The sequence below is a fragment of the Taudactylus pleione genome, unplaced genomic scaffold, assembly GCF_031769625.1.
Source record: "Taudactylus pleione unplaced genomic scaffold, aTauple2 ptg001151l, whole genome shotgun sequence".
Taxonomy (NCBI): Eukaryota; Metazoa; Chordata; class Amphibia; order Anura; family Myobatrachidae; genus Taudactylus; species Taudactylus pleione.
In genome coordinates this window covers 402,802-416,077 of record NW_028285552.1, presented here as the reverse complement: position 1 = coordinate 416,077, position 13,276 = coordinate 402,802, and the positions used below count along the sequence as shown (strand labels likewise).

The window sequence follows — 13,276 nt, the reverse complement described above, 5'->3', positions numbered from 1 at the left end:
GCAGAAACAATTCTCCATCTGGTGCAGTGAAAAATAAGTTACTAAAACACCCCAGCAATGAGCAAAGCACCAATCATTGTCAGCAGTGCATTTCTACTGTACCTCCCTCACCACATGCACACAATATGACTATCATATGTGTTACTGTGGTTGGGTATGAAATCCCGGCAGTCGGGATGGCTGCTGTCAAAATGCCGATGCTGGGAATCCTGACAGGGGTCAGGTAAGTAAGTTAACCCTCCCCCCTTCTCCCCCTAACCCTTCCTTCTTGCACCCTAATCCCAACCCTCCCCTCCCTGCACTCTAACCCTCCCCATTAGTGTCTAAACCTAACCCTCCCCCCTTGATGCCTAAACCTAACCCCCCCCCCTTACTACCTAACCCTAACCCCCCCGGTGGAGCCTAACCCTAACCCCCCCCCCAAAGCCTAACTCTAACTCCCCCTTGGTGCCTAAAGCTAACCTTCCCCTTCAATCGGGATGCCGTTTGTCGGGATTCCGGCATCGGTCTGTGGGCTGGTGTCGGGATTTAGTTGCCTGTTAAATCCCGGGTCACGATTCCGACGCCGGGATTTCAATAGACGGCGTCCCGGCCATCGGTATTTTAACTACATCCCATGTTACTGTTGCCAGATATGGAACACAACCAGGCTGTGGCATGCAGTACATACATCTGGCTGCCGTACTGCATGCCACAGCCTGGTTGTGCTGCATATCTATTAACAGTAGAGACTTACATGTCTAATTTCTGTGCTAATTGGACACACCGGCCTGAGGATCTCTATGTGTGCAGATAAGAGGCGCAGATCTAAGGTATAGTGCGGAGGGAATGAGTTGTGAAATGTTTTATGGTTCCAAACAGATGCAATGGACATGGGGCTTCCATAGTTATAGGTGGCGATGGTGTAGGGTGGGTGTTGGTACAGAAGTGGTGGCCTTCTCCAACCTATGTGCTTTAGGGCAACCTGGAATTTGTTCAGCCCTGCAATAAATTTGTTGGTATGTTTCAATCAAATGCATAAATAACTTATTTTACTTTGCTACTTTAACATGGTAATAAAGATGCTTGAATTAGGAACTTGTTCCAGATGTGATAGAAATTGGCTGGTTCCAGGGCATGAACCTATGTGTGGCACAAATGTGACTTGACGCTGACTGGATCCTTTGTTTGACTGCTGTGGCCAAGTTTATAGTTCACCTATCCAGGGCCGAAGCTTGGATTTTTGTCAGAGGGGCAAGGCAGTAATTTGACCACCCTCTGAAGCCTACCCACACCATGGCATGCTCCCGACTCATCATGGGTTTCTCGCTTTTTGTCTCCGACCATCTTGGTGCCCCCTTAAATCCGTCACCAGGGGCACGTGCCACCTAGACTCCCCCCCCACCTCCACCCCAGTTGCAGCCCTGACCTCTCCACCAGACCTTAGTTACACCATGGAAAACACATAGGTATCCCATTTACACATAACATTACTTAATTTATCTTAAACACCAAGGAACTTCACCACCTATTATAGAAGTTATTAAATTCTGTTTGTTATTTATGAAACTGCTAACGTTCACACTGTAGTATAGGAGCAGTGCTGCTATGCACATGCTGCCCAGTAACTGCACTATAGTGTCACACCTCTAGTGAGATGTTGTGTTCCAACATTGCTTACTTTTTGGGGAGTACATCCAATACTCAGGCTCCGACTGGTAATAAGTATCGGCAGTGTATGCAGGGAGATATTTGGGGGACTGTGCGAGATCTTCACTTGTTTTGCTTTTGGTTGCTGCAACAGGAACATCTAATAATAACATAAAGAAGAGTGAAAGGGGAGGAATGGGGGCGGGGGGCAAGAGGTCTCGTTCATTTATCACTTTCTGTGATTCACCCCAAACCAATATTATTATATGAAAGTGCAATAAATCATTCTATTACTCCCACTTGACACTAATTATCATGTGTACAATACCAAAATAAATATTTCTAGTTATTCATTTCTTTAGCTAATATTATAGGAAGCAATCTTTAGGCAGAGCCTCCAACATGACTCCTTTCCGGCACAAAGTGCCCTGCTCCTATATTTTCCTATTACAGTTCCCAGGGCTGAATAATAAGTGCTTAGAAAGGTGTTATTAAACATTAATTAATAAGCCACAGGTTATTGCAATATGAGAATTTGAACATTCCGGAGCAGAACATTTTGTACCAGGAGAAATTAGTTGTAGCCAATAGATTGAAAATACCAATTTTTTTTAAAGGTAAAACCAGGTTAGTTTTACCATAAAACTAATTGACACTTTAAATCTATTGGCTATATACACACTCATGCGCACAAACAACCATATATGTATGTATGTATGTATCTATCTATGTATCTATGTGCCTATGTATCTGCCTATGTATGAGTGTAATGCTGTTTTCCCATATTCATTTATGCTGTCCCGTACTTATGAGCATGATTTGGGTTCCTGTAGTCATTAGAAAAAATGATTGTGATGAAACATGCATGTAATGCAGATGTCACGTATCTATAAAGAGGATAAATATGGAAACATGTATAATGCAAACACATATGTACATATACATATGTGTATGAATTACAGTCATGGCTTAAGAAGTGGTTTGGAGTTGCATAGATCAGCACATCTGTAAGTAAGTGGCTGGACAAGAGCCATGGCTTCCTACAGAGAAAAGGAGTAAAGCTCTTACTTACACCACAACACAGCCGGCCCAGCAGAGACAAGGGAGAGATGGAAGAGAAAAGACACAGCAACACAACTTTTACACATCTTTGTCAATGGCCATGATTATGCCTTTTATTCACTACAACTACTTTATTTCAGACCACTCAGTTCATGTCACGCAGACATAGACGTCCCACAGCGCTATATGTCATTCTAACAACAAAGCATCTAGGAATCCAGGCTTACTCCTGGCAAGCAGCACTAAACCATTGTACACTGCAAGGCGTGATACAGATTTCACAAGCTTAGCAGGAATTTGCTCTATCATTCTTCTGCACATGATTTTCCCACTGAAGGAGCCCATTGTAAATAATATGAGATATGGTAAGAACTTACCCTTGTTATCTCTATTTCTACGAAGTCCATAGGGTTCCACAGGATACCTTGGGGTATAGGTGTGACGTCAGTCGCAGGGCACCAAAGAGTTAAGCTTTCAGCCTCCCAGGATGCACTAGGTCCCCCTCCTATACCCCGCCCCCGGGCCAAGGCACCTCAGTTAGTTACCAAGCCATAGGCCGGAGGAGGAGAAGGAAGAGAGAGAACAAAGATCTGGACACATACAAGAATCACATTCTCACCAGAGGGAGACGGAAAACCGGTGACCAGAGCAAAGCCCATCTGCAGCACAGGTGCGACAGGGCGGGAGTCCTGTGGAACCCTATGGACTTCGTAGAAATAGAGATAACAAGAGTAAGTTCTTACCATATCTCATATTTTCTACTTCAGGGTCCATAGGGTATCCACAGGATACCTTGGGGATGTCCCAAAGCAGTATCCTTTAAGGGTGGGGACGCTCCTGTGCAGAAAGGAGAATCCGCCGCCCGAAGGAAGCATCCTGAGAGGCGAAGGTGTCAAACCTGTAATACCTCACGAAGGTATGGACAGAAGACCACGTAGCAGCCTTGCAGATCTGAACTGCCGAGGCACCACGTCGAGCTGCCCACGAAGGACCCACAGACCTAGTGGAATGAGCCTTCAGAGAAGGAGGGACCGGTAGGCCTTCATGAAGATAAGCTTCAGAAATAGCCATACGGATCCAGGCTGCCAAAGTTTGCTTTGAAGCAGGCCAACCCTTTTTACGGAAGCCAAAGAGGACAAACAAAAGCGTCCGACTTCCTAAACGAAGAAGTGCGGTCAACATAAGTCCTTAAGGCCCGCACAACATCCAAAGAGGCCTCACCCACGGAAAGACCCGGTGAGTTAAAGGCCGGAACAACTATTTCCTCGTTAATATGAAACTGGGAAACAACTTTGGGAAGAAACTCGGGCCGAGTGCGGAGCACTGCCCTGTTCCCATAAAAAACCAAGAAAGGGGGTCTACAAGAAAGAGCCCCTAACTCAGAAACACGTCTGGCCGAAGCAATGGCCAGAAGGAAAACAGTCTTAGCTGTTAGCCATTTAAGATCCACTGAGCCCAGTGGTTCAAATGGCGGTCCTTGGAGAGCCCTCAGGACCACAGCCAAATCCCAAGGCGCCACAGGTGGAACAAAGGGCGGCTGAATGCGGAGAACACCCTGCATAAAGGTGCGCACATCCGGGATTGTAGCAATCCTACGGTGAAACCAGACAGATAGGGCCGAAACCTGTACCTTCAAAGAAGCAAGGCGAAGCCCATGATCTAGTCCCGCTTGCAGGAAGGCGAGAATCCGAGACAGACGAAACTCCCGCGGTGCATAACCTCTCGGTCGACACCACTGGAAGAACGTATGCCACACGCGATGGTATATCCTCGCGGAAGACGGTTTCCGAGCTCGCAACATGGTACGCACCACAGAGCTGGAAAACCCCCGGGACCTCAGCATGGCCGTCTCAACAGCCACGCCGTCAAAGACAGCCGAGTCAGGTCCGGGTGAAGGCAAGGACCCTGAGACAGAAGGTCCGGTCGTAGCGGCAACCGCAGAGGAATGTCCACGGACAGACCCTGAAGGTCTGAGAACCAGTGCCGTCTGGGCCACGCGGGAGCTATCAACAGGAGCGTCCCTCCTTCCTGTTTGAATTTCCGGATTACCCGTGGAAGAAGGGAGACCGGAGGGAACAGGTATGCGAACCGGAACGTCCACCGGACGGACAGAGCATCCACCAGAGACGCCCCTTCGTCTCTTGTGCGAGACCCGTACACCGGCAACTTGTTGTTGTGCCGGGACGCCATGAGGTCGATTTCTGGAAGACCCCACCTGTCCACCAGTAGTTGAAAAACGTCCGGGTGCAGGGACCATTCCCCCGGATGAACGTCCTGGCGACTTAGAAAGTCCGCCTCCCAATTGAGCACTCCCGGGATGAAGACCGCTGATATGGCCGGAAGATTGCGCTCCACCCAAACCAGGATCCGAGAGACCTCTACGAGAGCCGCCCGACTGCGAGTTCCTCCTTGCCTGTTTATGTAGGCCACGGTGGTAGCGTTGTCCGACTGGACCTGCACCGGGCGACCCTGGAGAAACCGCTGTGCCTGCTGGAGAGCATTGAAGACCGCACGGAGTTCCAAGATATTTATTGGAAGCTCCGCTTCTGTCGGCGTCCACCTGCCCTGGAACAAGTGTGGACCCGAAACTGCTCCCCAGCCCCGAAGACTGGCGTCCGTTGTCAACAGGACCCAATTTGGAACCCAGAACGGACGTCCCTTGTTGAGGTGGGTCGTCTGTAACCACCACGTAAGGGACAGGCGAACCTCCTGGGTGAGCACAATCGTCTGGGACTTCAGAGACTGAGTCAGCCCGTTCCACTTGGACAGGATCAGGTGCTGCAGAGGTCTGGAGTGAAACTGGGCGTATTCCACCATGTCGAACACCGACACCATGGAGCCCAGTAACCTCATCGCCGAGTGTAAGGACACCCGGCGGCTGTGCAGACAACTGCGCACCCTTGACTGTAAAGCAGAGATCTTGTCCTCCGTCACGAAGATCCTTTGCTGTCCCGAGTCCAATAAGGCTCCAAGATGCAGAATCCTCCGAGACGGGATTAGAGTGGACTTCTGCCAGTTGATTAGCCAGCCGTGCCGTTGCAGCAGTGCAATGGTCAGGTCCAAGTGGTGTAACAGGAGCTCTGGAAATCCTGCCACCAATAACAGGTCGTCCAAATACGGCAACATGCGGACTCCCTGCAGCCGCAGAGAAGCCGCCATGACCGCCATCACCTTGGTGAAAACACGTGGTGCTGTTGCCAGGCCAAAAGGTAACGCCCGAAACTGGAAGTGGTCGCTGCTGATTGCGAACCTGAGGAACTGTTGATGGCGCCAAAGAATAGGGACATGCAGGTAAGCGTCCTGTATGTCCAATGACACCAAGTAGTCCCCAGGTTCCAGCGCCAGAATGATGGACCGTAGGGTCTCCATCCGAAACTTCGGGACCCGCAAAGACTTGTTGAGTGCTTTGAGGTTGAGAATCGGACGATATGACCCATTGGGTTTCTGTACCAAAAATAGATTTGAATAGAAACCCTGGCCCCTCTGGGAGAATGGAACCGCCACTATAACTCCAGCCTGGAGCATAGTGTGCAATACCTTCCGCAGCTCCGTAGCCTTGTTCCGGTCTGATGGGAGACCCGTGGTGAAGAAGCGAGCCGGGGGTCTGTGCCGGAAGGAGAGGGCGTATCCGTGAGAAACCACCTCCAGAACCCAAGTGTCTGTCGTAGTGGTCGACCAACACTGGGCGAACTGTAGCAGGCGGCCTCCCACCCTGGGATCCCCCAAAGGGAGGCCCGGACCGTCAGGCCGCAGGCTTGTCATCTGGCTTGGGGGCCGGACGTCTGGTACTCCATGCCTGCTTCCGGGGCTTGACCGATTTCTTAGGGCCAGCCTGTCGAGGAAACGACTGTGGTTTGGGCCTGCCCTGGGCCCTAGATGACCGAAAGGACGATGGTCCCGAACCAGAAGGAGCAGCGGCCGACGGGAGACAGGCAGATTTGGCTGCCGCCAGCGTGGCCACAATCTTATCCAGATCCGGACCGAAGAGAACTTCTCCGGTAAACGGCAACGCTTCCAGACCTTTCTTGGAATCTGCGTCCGCCTTCCAGGATCGCAGCCACAAGGTGCGACGAGCAGCAACCGCTGCTGAAGAAATTCTAGACACCAGAGTACTAATGTCTAGAGCCGCCTCGTTGATGTAGGTGGCCGAATCACGGAGATTGCCAATCAACTCCGCCTGATCGGCCGGACAGTCGGATTCAAAAGAAGCCTCTAATGAATCCGCCCAGCGCTCCATCGCTCTGGCAACCCAGCAAATGGCCATAGCCGGCCGTGCTGCCCCCCCTGCAAGGGAATAAGCGGACTTCAGGCAGATTTCTACCTTGCGGTCCGTAGCATCCTTAAGGGAGGACATGGATGGCATCGGCAATGTGGCACTACGGACAAGACGGGTCACGTGAGAATCCACCTGTGGAGGGGATTCCCACTTCGCAAAATAATTATCCGCGAACGGATAAGCCACCGCCAGGCGTCTCTGCGGCTGGTATCTTTTGCCAGGTTGTTTCCACGCCTCCTCTAAATGGTCCACCAACTGACCCGAAAGAGGAAAGACTGTGGCATCGCCCTTCACATCTTTGAAAAAGGCATACTTAGATTTAGCCGCTGGGGGAACTTCGTCCTCAATCACCAAGGCTGTGCGGACCGCCCGAATAAGTCCAGGAATATATACTTTGGACTTAGCATCAGCGTCCTTAGTATGGAGAGGTTCCTGATCGTAAGGATCTAGAATCTCCCCATCATCAGACGTCCCTTCGTCATCCTCATAAGGAGCGGACAGAGACGCCACCGGCCTTTTATGAGACCGCATCACAGACTCCCCTTGCAACACATCCGACAAGTGCTGTACAGAACTCGTCAGGGAGTTAACCCACGCTGGCTCCTGAGAACCCGGGAGCGGGGAAATAGGGAGACTGTGGGGTACCACCAATTGTCGTGGGAACCCCTGCATGGGTGACGACACCACAGACTGCTGGGACAAACCCATCGGAGTAAACGCGGGCTGCGGAGCTAACTGGCCCACTAAAGCTGTTAACGCCTGAGCGAAACAAGCCCAGGGCGGCTCCTGTACCGGTGCTGTAACCGTAATAGGCCGCGCCATGGACAAACACTGCCGGCAAAGGCCCTCCGCGCTACCCTCCCCCTCCGCTAACGGTACTTTGCACGTGGTACACTGTAGCCGGAGGGGAAAATCACTTTCAGACATGATGGCACCACGTATGTGACCTCTCTCACCAATTAAGTATTAAATAGGCGAGAGACCACCCTGCAGCACCGCACCGCAAGGGCTTTAGCAGAAAGAACAGGGACAGTAATAAAGCTGACAGTTTAGATGAAGAAAAGATTACAGGCAGCAGCGCTAGCACAGTCACATACAATGCAGAGAAATAACAATTCCTGCACTAACAGCGCTGATCACTCAACTACACAGACACAGGGCCTGGTAGGACACAGCGCTGCATACACAGACCTGACCACAGCGGAGGAGAGGTATGCGGGGGGACCCAGACCACGATGCTTCCGTCCAGCGCTTCCAGCAGCGTTCACCATGCGTTCTGGAGAAGATGGCCGCCGAGGAGCAGAGAGGAGGCTGGCCTGGGGGAGGAGCGCTGCCACAGGACCAGTCGGCACAGTGCAGAGAGGGCTGTGTGCAGCGGGGGAGGCGCCGGCTGTGAGACAGGGAAGGCGCGCTCCCCTGGCATGCATTTAACCCCTGGGACGCCGCAGCGCTACCGCTCTGCTGCGGTCCGCTGTCCCAGGGGGTAGTGGAAGCGCAGGTTGGTCGCCTGGCTCCACGCTGCAGCCAGTCCCCAGGGAGCCCCCTGCCTGGGGACTTAGGACCATGTGATCAGCGGGGACCCACCGCGGGACCCCGCTGCTTACCTCTGTCCCCCTTGAATCCGGCCATGGTCTGGAGCATCTGGGGTCACCGCTAGCTGTGACCCCAGACGCCCACCAGCATCCCCGGATCAGTACCGGCGTTCTGGTACCGGCGGGGTGTAGGGAAGACAGCATGGACGTCAGGACTGACTGTCCATGCTGTACATCCAGTTGTGCAGCCACAGCTGCATGAAGAATAAGCTTCAGGGGCTCTTCTAGCCCCCACTCCAACAGGTGCACCCGACTCCGGCCGGGCACCAAACTAAACTGAGGTGCCTTGGCCCGGGGGCGGGGTATAGGAGGGGGACCTAGTGCATCCTGGGAGGCTGAAAGCTTAACTCTTTGGTGCCCTGCGACTGACGTCACACCTATACCCCAAGGTATCCTGTGGATACCCTATGGACCCTGAAGTAGAAATATACATATAGCTGGTATCTAAGCCCTTAGTGCTTACTGGTTGTCAGAAATAACCACACTAGCAAAGAGGGCCACTGGATAACCCATTTCACATTATGGTACGTTGTGTACTTTACGGACTCATTGCAGAGAGAACCTAATGAATGTTTTAAATGGTACTTGTGTACTTTACGTACACAAGTACCGAAAGTTGTCCCCACCTAAAGTAGAAAGTTGTCCCCTCGCGGGCTCGCCATGCTTCGGGCTCGGTGGCTCGCTACGCTCGTCACAAGGTTATATTCCCCCTCTATACCCACTTGGATGGTAGGGAATTACGCTGAACACTGGGAATGACACTGGACACTGGCTGATGACGTCAGGGTCCTCTCCGGGATTTAGACATTACCATGATTGATAATAATAAGGAGTGTAGGACACTTGGCTTCTCTCTGCAATGAGTCCGTAAAGTAAACAAGTACCCACATTATTCATGTGTCACTAAAGGTTATTTCCGAACCTTAAAATGTCAGACCTGCTGCAAGGCTTCTTTATATAGCATACAGCAGGACGAGGTGCATGACCACACTTCTGTCTTGGGCAGCAATTTACGCCTGGTTTTATAGGATGGTGGATGCTCTTGAATTTTCTCTGGGTGACAAAAATACATCAAATCAGTGTCTACATCACACATTTACTAACAGATCATTTTTTATTTGTCTTTTTAAGTATTAGTAAATGTGTGATTTAGCCCCAGAAAAACAACATCGATGTTGATCGATTTTCATCTATTTTTAAATCGACCTTTAGTAAATATACCCCTTAGAGAATTTGTTTCCGTAAGTACTGTCTAGCAGTCACATATTGCTGTTACTCAACGCCTCATGATTATCTTTAGGTTGAACATGGGATAAATTTAAAGACAGATGCTTTTCTTACAGGCGTCATGGTTTAGTACTGCTTAAACCTATTTACCTATCATCCATAAATGTATACAGGCACTAGTCTAATAGAACTACAGTATGCACAGCAAAGCTTCAGGTTCTTATTTATACAACACACTGCATGATTCCCGACTGGACCCCAAGCTATTGGTACATGTTGATCTAATCCACTGTGTAGTAATCAAATATCAGTGTATAACAAGCAGCCCATTCAATGTACTAACATAACCAAAACATGCATTGTATAAACATCCCATTTTAACCGTGCATAATGTGCTGCTTGTATGGTACAACATACATGCATCACTGACAGCTGAGTATATAACACATCAGTCACTATGCATTGTAGAGCATACAGCACATCAAGGTGTAGCATGCAACAGGGATTTAACAGTACCATGCCGCTTATAGATGGGAGGTTTCCGGTAAATGTTACTCTCTGCAACAGCTGTGAGGAGAAAGGGAAAGGGAGGCAGAAAGAGGGAGGAAAAAGACAGGAGGAAAAGTGAAAGAAGAAGTGTACAGAGCAGAGGGGAAGTACAGGAGACAACAATCACAACAGACAGAGGCGTGACATGAGAACAGTGAGAAGCAGAGATGAGTGAGAGGAAAGACAGAAGTGAGAGGTAAGAGAACAAGAACCAGGAATAGTGCTGCACACACTGCTGCTAGGTGACCAGCCACTAAGCCTAGGGACAAGTTACACAGTGGAGGTGTGACTGTGGCACTGTAGTTATACTAGGAGAGCTGGAAGACGTGGCACTCTGCCATGTGAGAATATAGGTCAGCACATTGCAAATCTGCCCATGGCACCTATTCATCAAAACCCAAAGCCAAGATGATGATGATATTATAGATTATATCTAGAAACTGCACTGTATATATTTACTGTCGCAGTATTCTATTGTACATATCGCCACTTCAGACTCACAGCTCTTATTAAGCTATATTTTTTTTTTTATAGGGGGGATTTACATACATTTTGATGTACCAAATATCTTGCTCAGTCATATAGCTTTGGAATCACAGGGATTAGAGGCAATGTATCTGTGTTGTAGGGACTAAGCTTATTCAGGGAAGGATCTATGTACTTGTATTACTGAGCATTCCAAGACAGTTGCGTCTGAGGTAAAAGGTGCTATTCTACTGTCTGCTGTCATAGTATTTATCCTATCCCTTTATTTTCAGAAGGTCCTTGTGCTTTCCTACCTGGTATGTGGAAATGTCGAGGAACTTGGTAAAGAGTCGGTGTAGAGCAGCGTACATCTACCTGACTATAGTAAGGGGAGTTACGTCCACTTTCTGTGCCTGGACAATGTGTAGTGAATATGCATTGCAAGTCAGAAAAAAATGGATATGTGTCCAAATGTAACAGGAGAAAGATGAAACAAAGCAAGAGGGGAGAGGATACAAAGCAAGAAATAAGAGAAGGAAAAAGACAAAGCAGAAATAGTGAGGTGCTAAGACTCAGTGTTACATCACACTCAAGACGCAGCAGTGCTGCTGACTCCATCTTGGGGTAGTGAAGGAAGAAGCCTGAGTAACTATGTTATAAGGTCATTATACAGAAACCTGTATAACTGTTTCATACATTACCTAATACTGAAATTGGATTTATCCAGGATTTTTGATTCATTTTAAGAACTAATAAATCTAAAATACAAGTTGATAAAGTAGGACATGAAATAAGTGTAAGCTTCTCATGATATAGTAAATTTAAGGTATGGGTCAAATACCATAAAACCATGATTTCACACTGTAGAGTTGTCACTGTGGGTGTGGGCCACAAAAACGTCTTAGATGGCCACTTCAGTCCTGCAGGTCAGCAGTCAGATTGCCCTGAGCTAAAATGTGAAGGGTACAGTACACTACAGTAAGCCTCCAGAAGTTGCTTTTAGTGGTTTCCAAGATAATGTTCAATTGATAAGTCTTGTCCAGTTCCTAAAACATTTACATGTTTGCGATAATGACTAGGCTCTTCCAGTGGAGTAGGTTAAGGGCCATGGACCTGGTGATTCAGTGCTGCGGCCCCCAGATACATGGAAGAGCCAGTGTTGCCTGTTCAGTAGATATTGGAAATTTTCCAGGACGGACTTCTTGGGGGAATGTCATCACGCAGTGGTCCAGATTTAGAAAGCCTCTTATGTCTATTAAACAGGCAGTTCTAATAATTCCTAAAGTGCAACATAATATGCTGATATTGTATAAATAAATGGTAATATTACATTGCTACAAAGTGGGGACAAATACTAAGTAGCCATGGGCCTGCATAGGACACTGGTGTACCAATGAGCATCTCAGTGCTGTGCTGCAGGCATTTAACTTTGCTATTCAACTGGGTCTTTCATGATTAGGTGTTTTAGTTTATGTGGTTATTTAATTAAGTTGATCACAAATTTCAGTACATCTGAGTACTTCCTAGTGTAGAAATAGATGGCCTGATTCAGAGATGGATGCTAATGCATTCGCTAGTACAACCACTGTCTCAGCAGCGGTTGCAGGAAATTGCATATGTTAATCTTAGCTTTCCCAGTGTGCACCATCGTGCGATGGATAGTACAAGCGCTGAGATGCCCACTTTCAGGCTCCGTGGATTGTGCAACGATGGTTTTAAACACTCCACCATTGGCATTTGCAGGTACTCAGGCAATTCATCTCAAGTACATCGAAACATGGCCTTTGAAGATGTGGATATGCAATTACCATGGCACACTTTGGTTAGCACATTCGCAGTAAGGGTTTCTTAGACTTTTCGCACATTAGCAAAAAAAAACGCTCAACTGAGTAAACATTGGTATGACTTCTGTCTCTGAATCAGGCCCTAAGTCATTCAATTACTTGTCAGCTGGATAACGTTTAGAGAGAGATCTAACAACAGTTATCCTATATCATGAAAACGTGAGCAAGTAATCCCCACAGCCTGGAGAGCACATTATATGGAGAGCTAATGACTTACCTGACATGTAGTAATGCTGCGGAGAGCGAGGCATAGTAAGGGAGATGTCTCTATGGCTGTAAAGAGGAGAATCAATATATCCTGGACTTGATGATCTTCTTTGTCGCAAATCCATTCCTTCATAGATATCCTTTGGAAAGCAGGAAATTCTTAGCACCAGTTTGGAAATAATGGGTAGATATTCTAGACAGGATCTTGGGATATTACATTCAACAACTAGAGATTAAATGTTTCACATAGACATCGCTGTCTTCCGGTGAGCATGAGAGGCAGAGACCACTGAACAATGGCCCATCTCTTCTAAATAAATTACATAGAACCAGCCCATGACTCCCACAAATAAAATTGTTATAATAGATAGGCAGTATTAATACATATAATTGGCAATAAGAGATGCTATTCTCAATATTCAGCT

At 48.4% G+C, this 13,276-nt stretch overlaps 1 protein-coding gene across 6 annotated transcripts in view; it reads right to left on the bottom strand.

Moving 5' to 3' along the window:
• Positions 1–13,276, bottom strand: part of ABLIM3 (actin binding LIM protein family member 3) — a 225,581-nt gene that overhangs the window by 20,881 nt on the left and 191,424 nt on the right. For 3 of the 6 annotated variants that reach the window (XM_088462131.1, XM_088462126.1, XM_088462130.1), the window contains 4 exons: positions 12,862–12,991; positions 11,115–11,213; positions 10,303–10,353; positions 1,661–1,789 (listed from right to left, as the gene is read on the bottom strand). In XM_088462131.1, coding sequence (XP_088318257.1) covers positions 1,661–1,789; positions 10,303–10,353; positions 11,115–11,213; positions 12,862–12,991 — 409 coding nt within the window. The remainder of the gene's footprint in view (positions 1–1,660; positions 1,790–10,302; positions 10,354–11,114; positions 11,214–12,861; positions 12,992–13,276) is intronic. The other 3 variants (XM_088462127.1, XM_088462128.1, XM_088462129.1) reach the window with 3 other exon arrangements.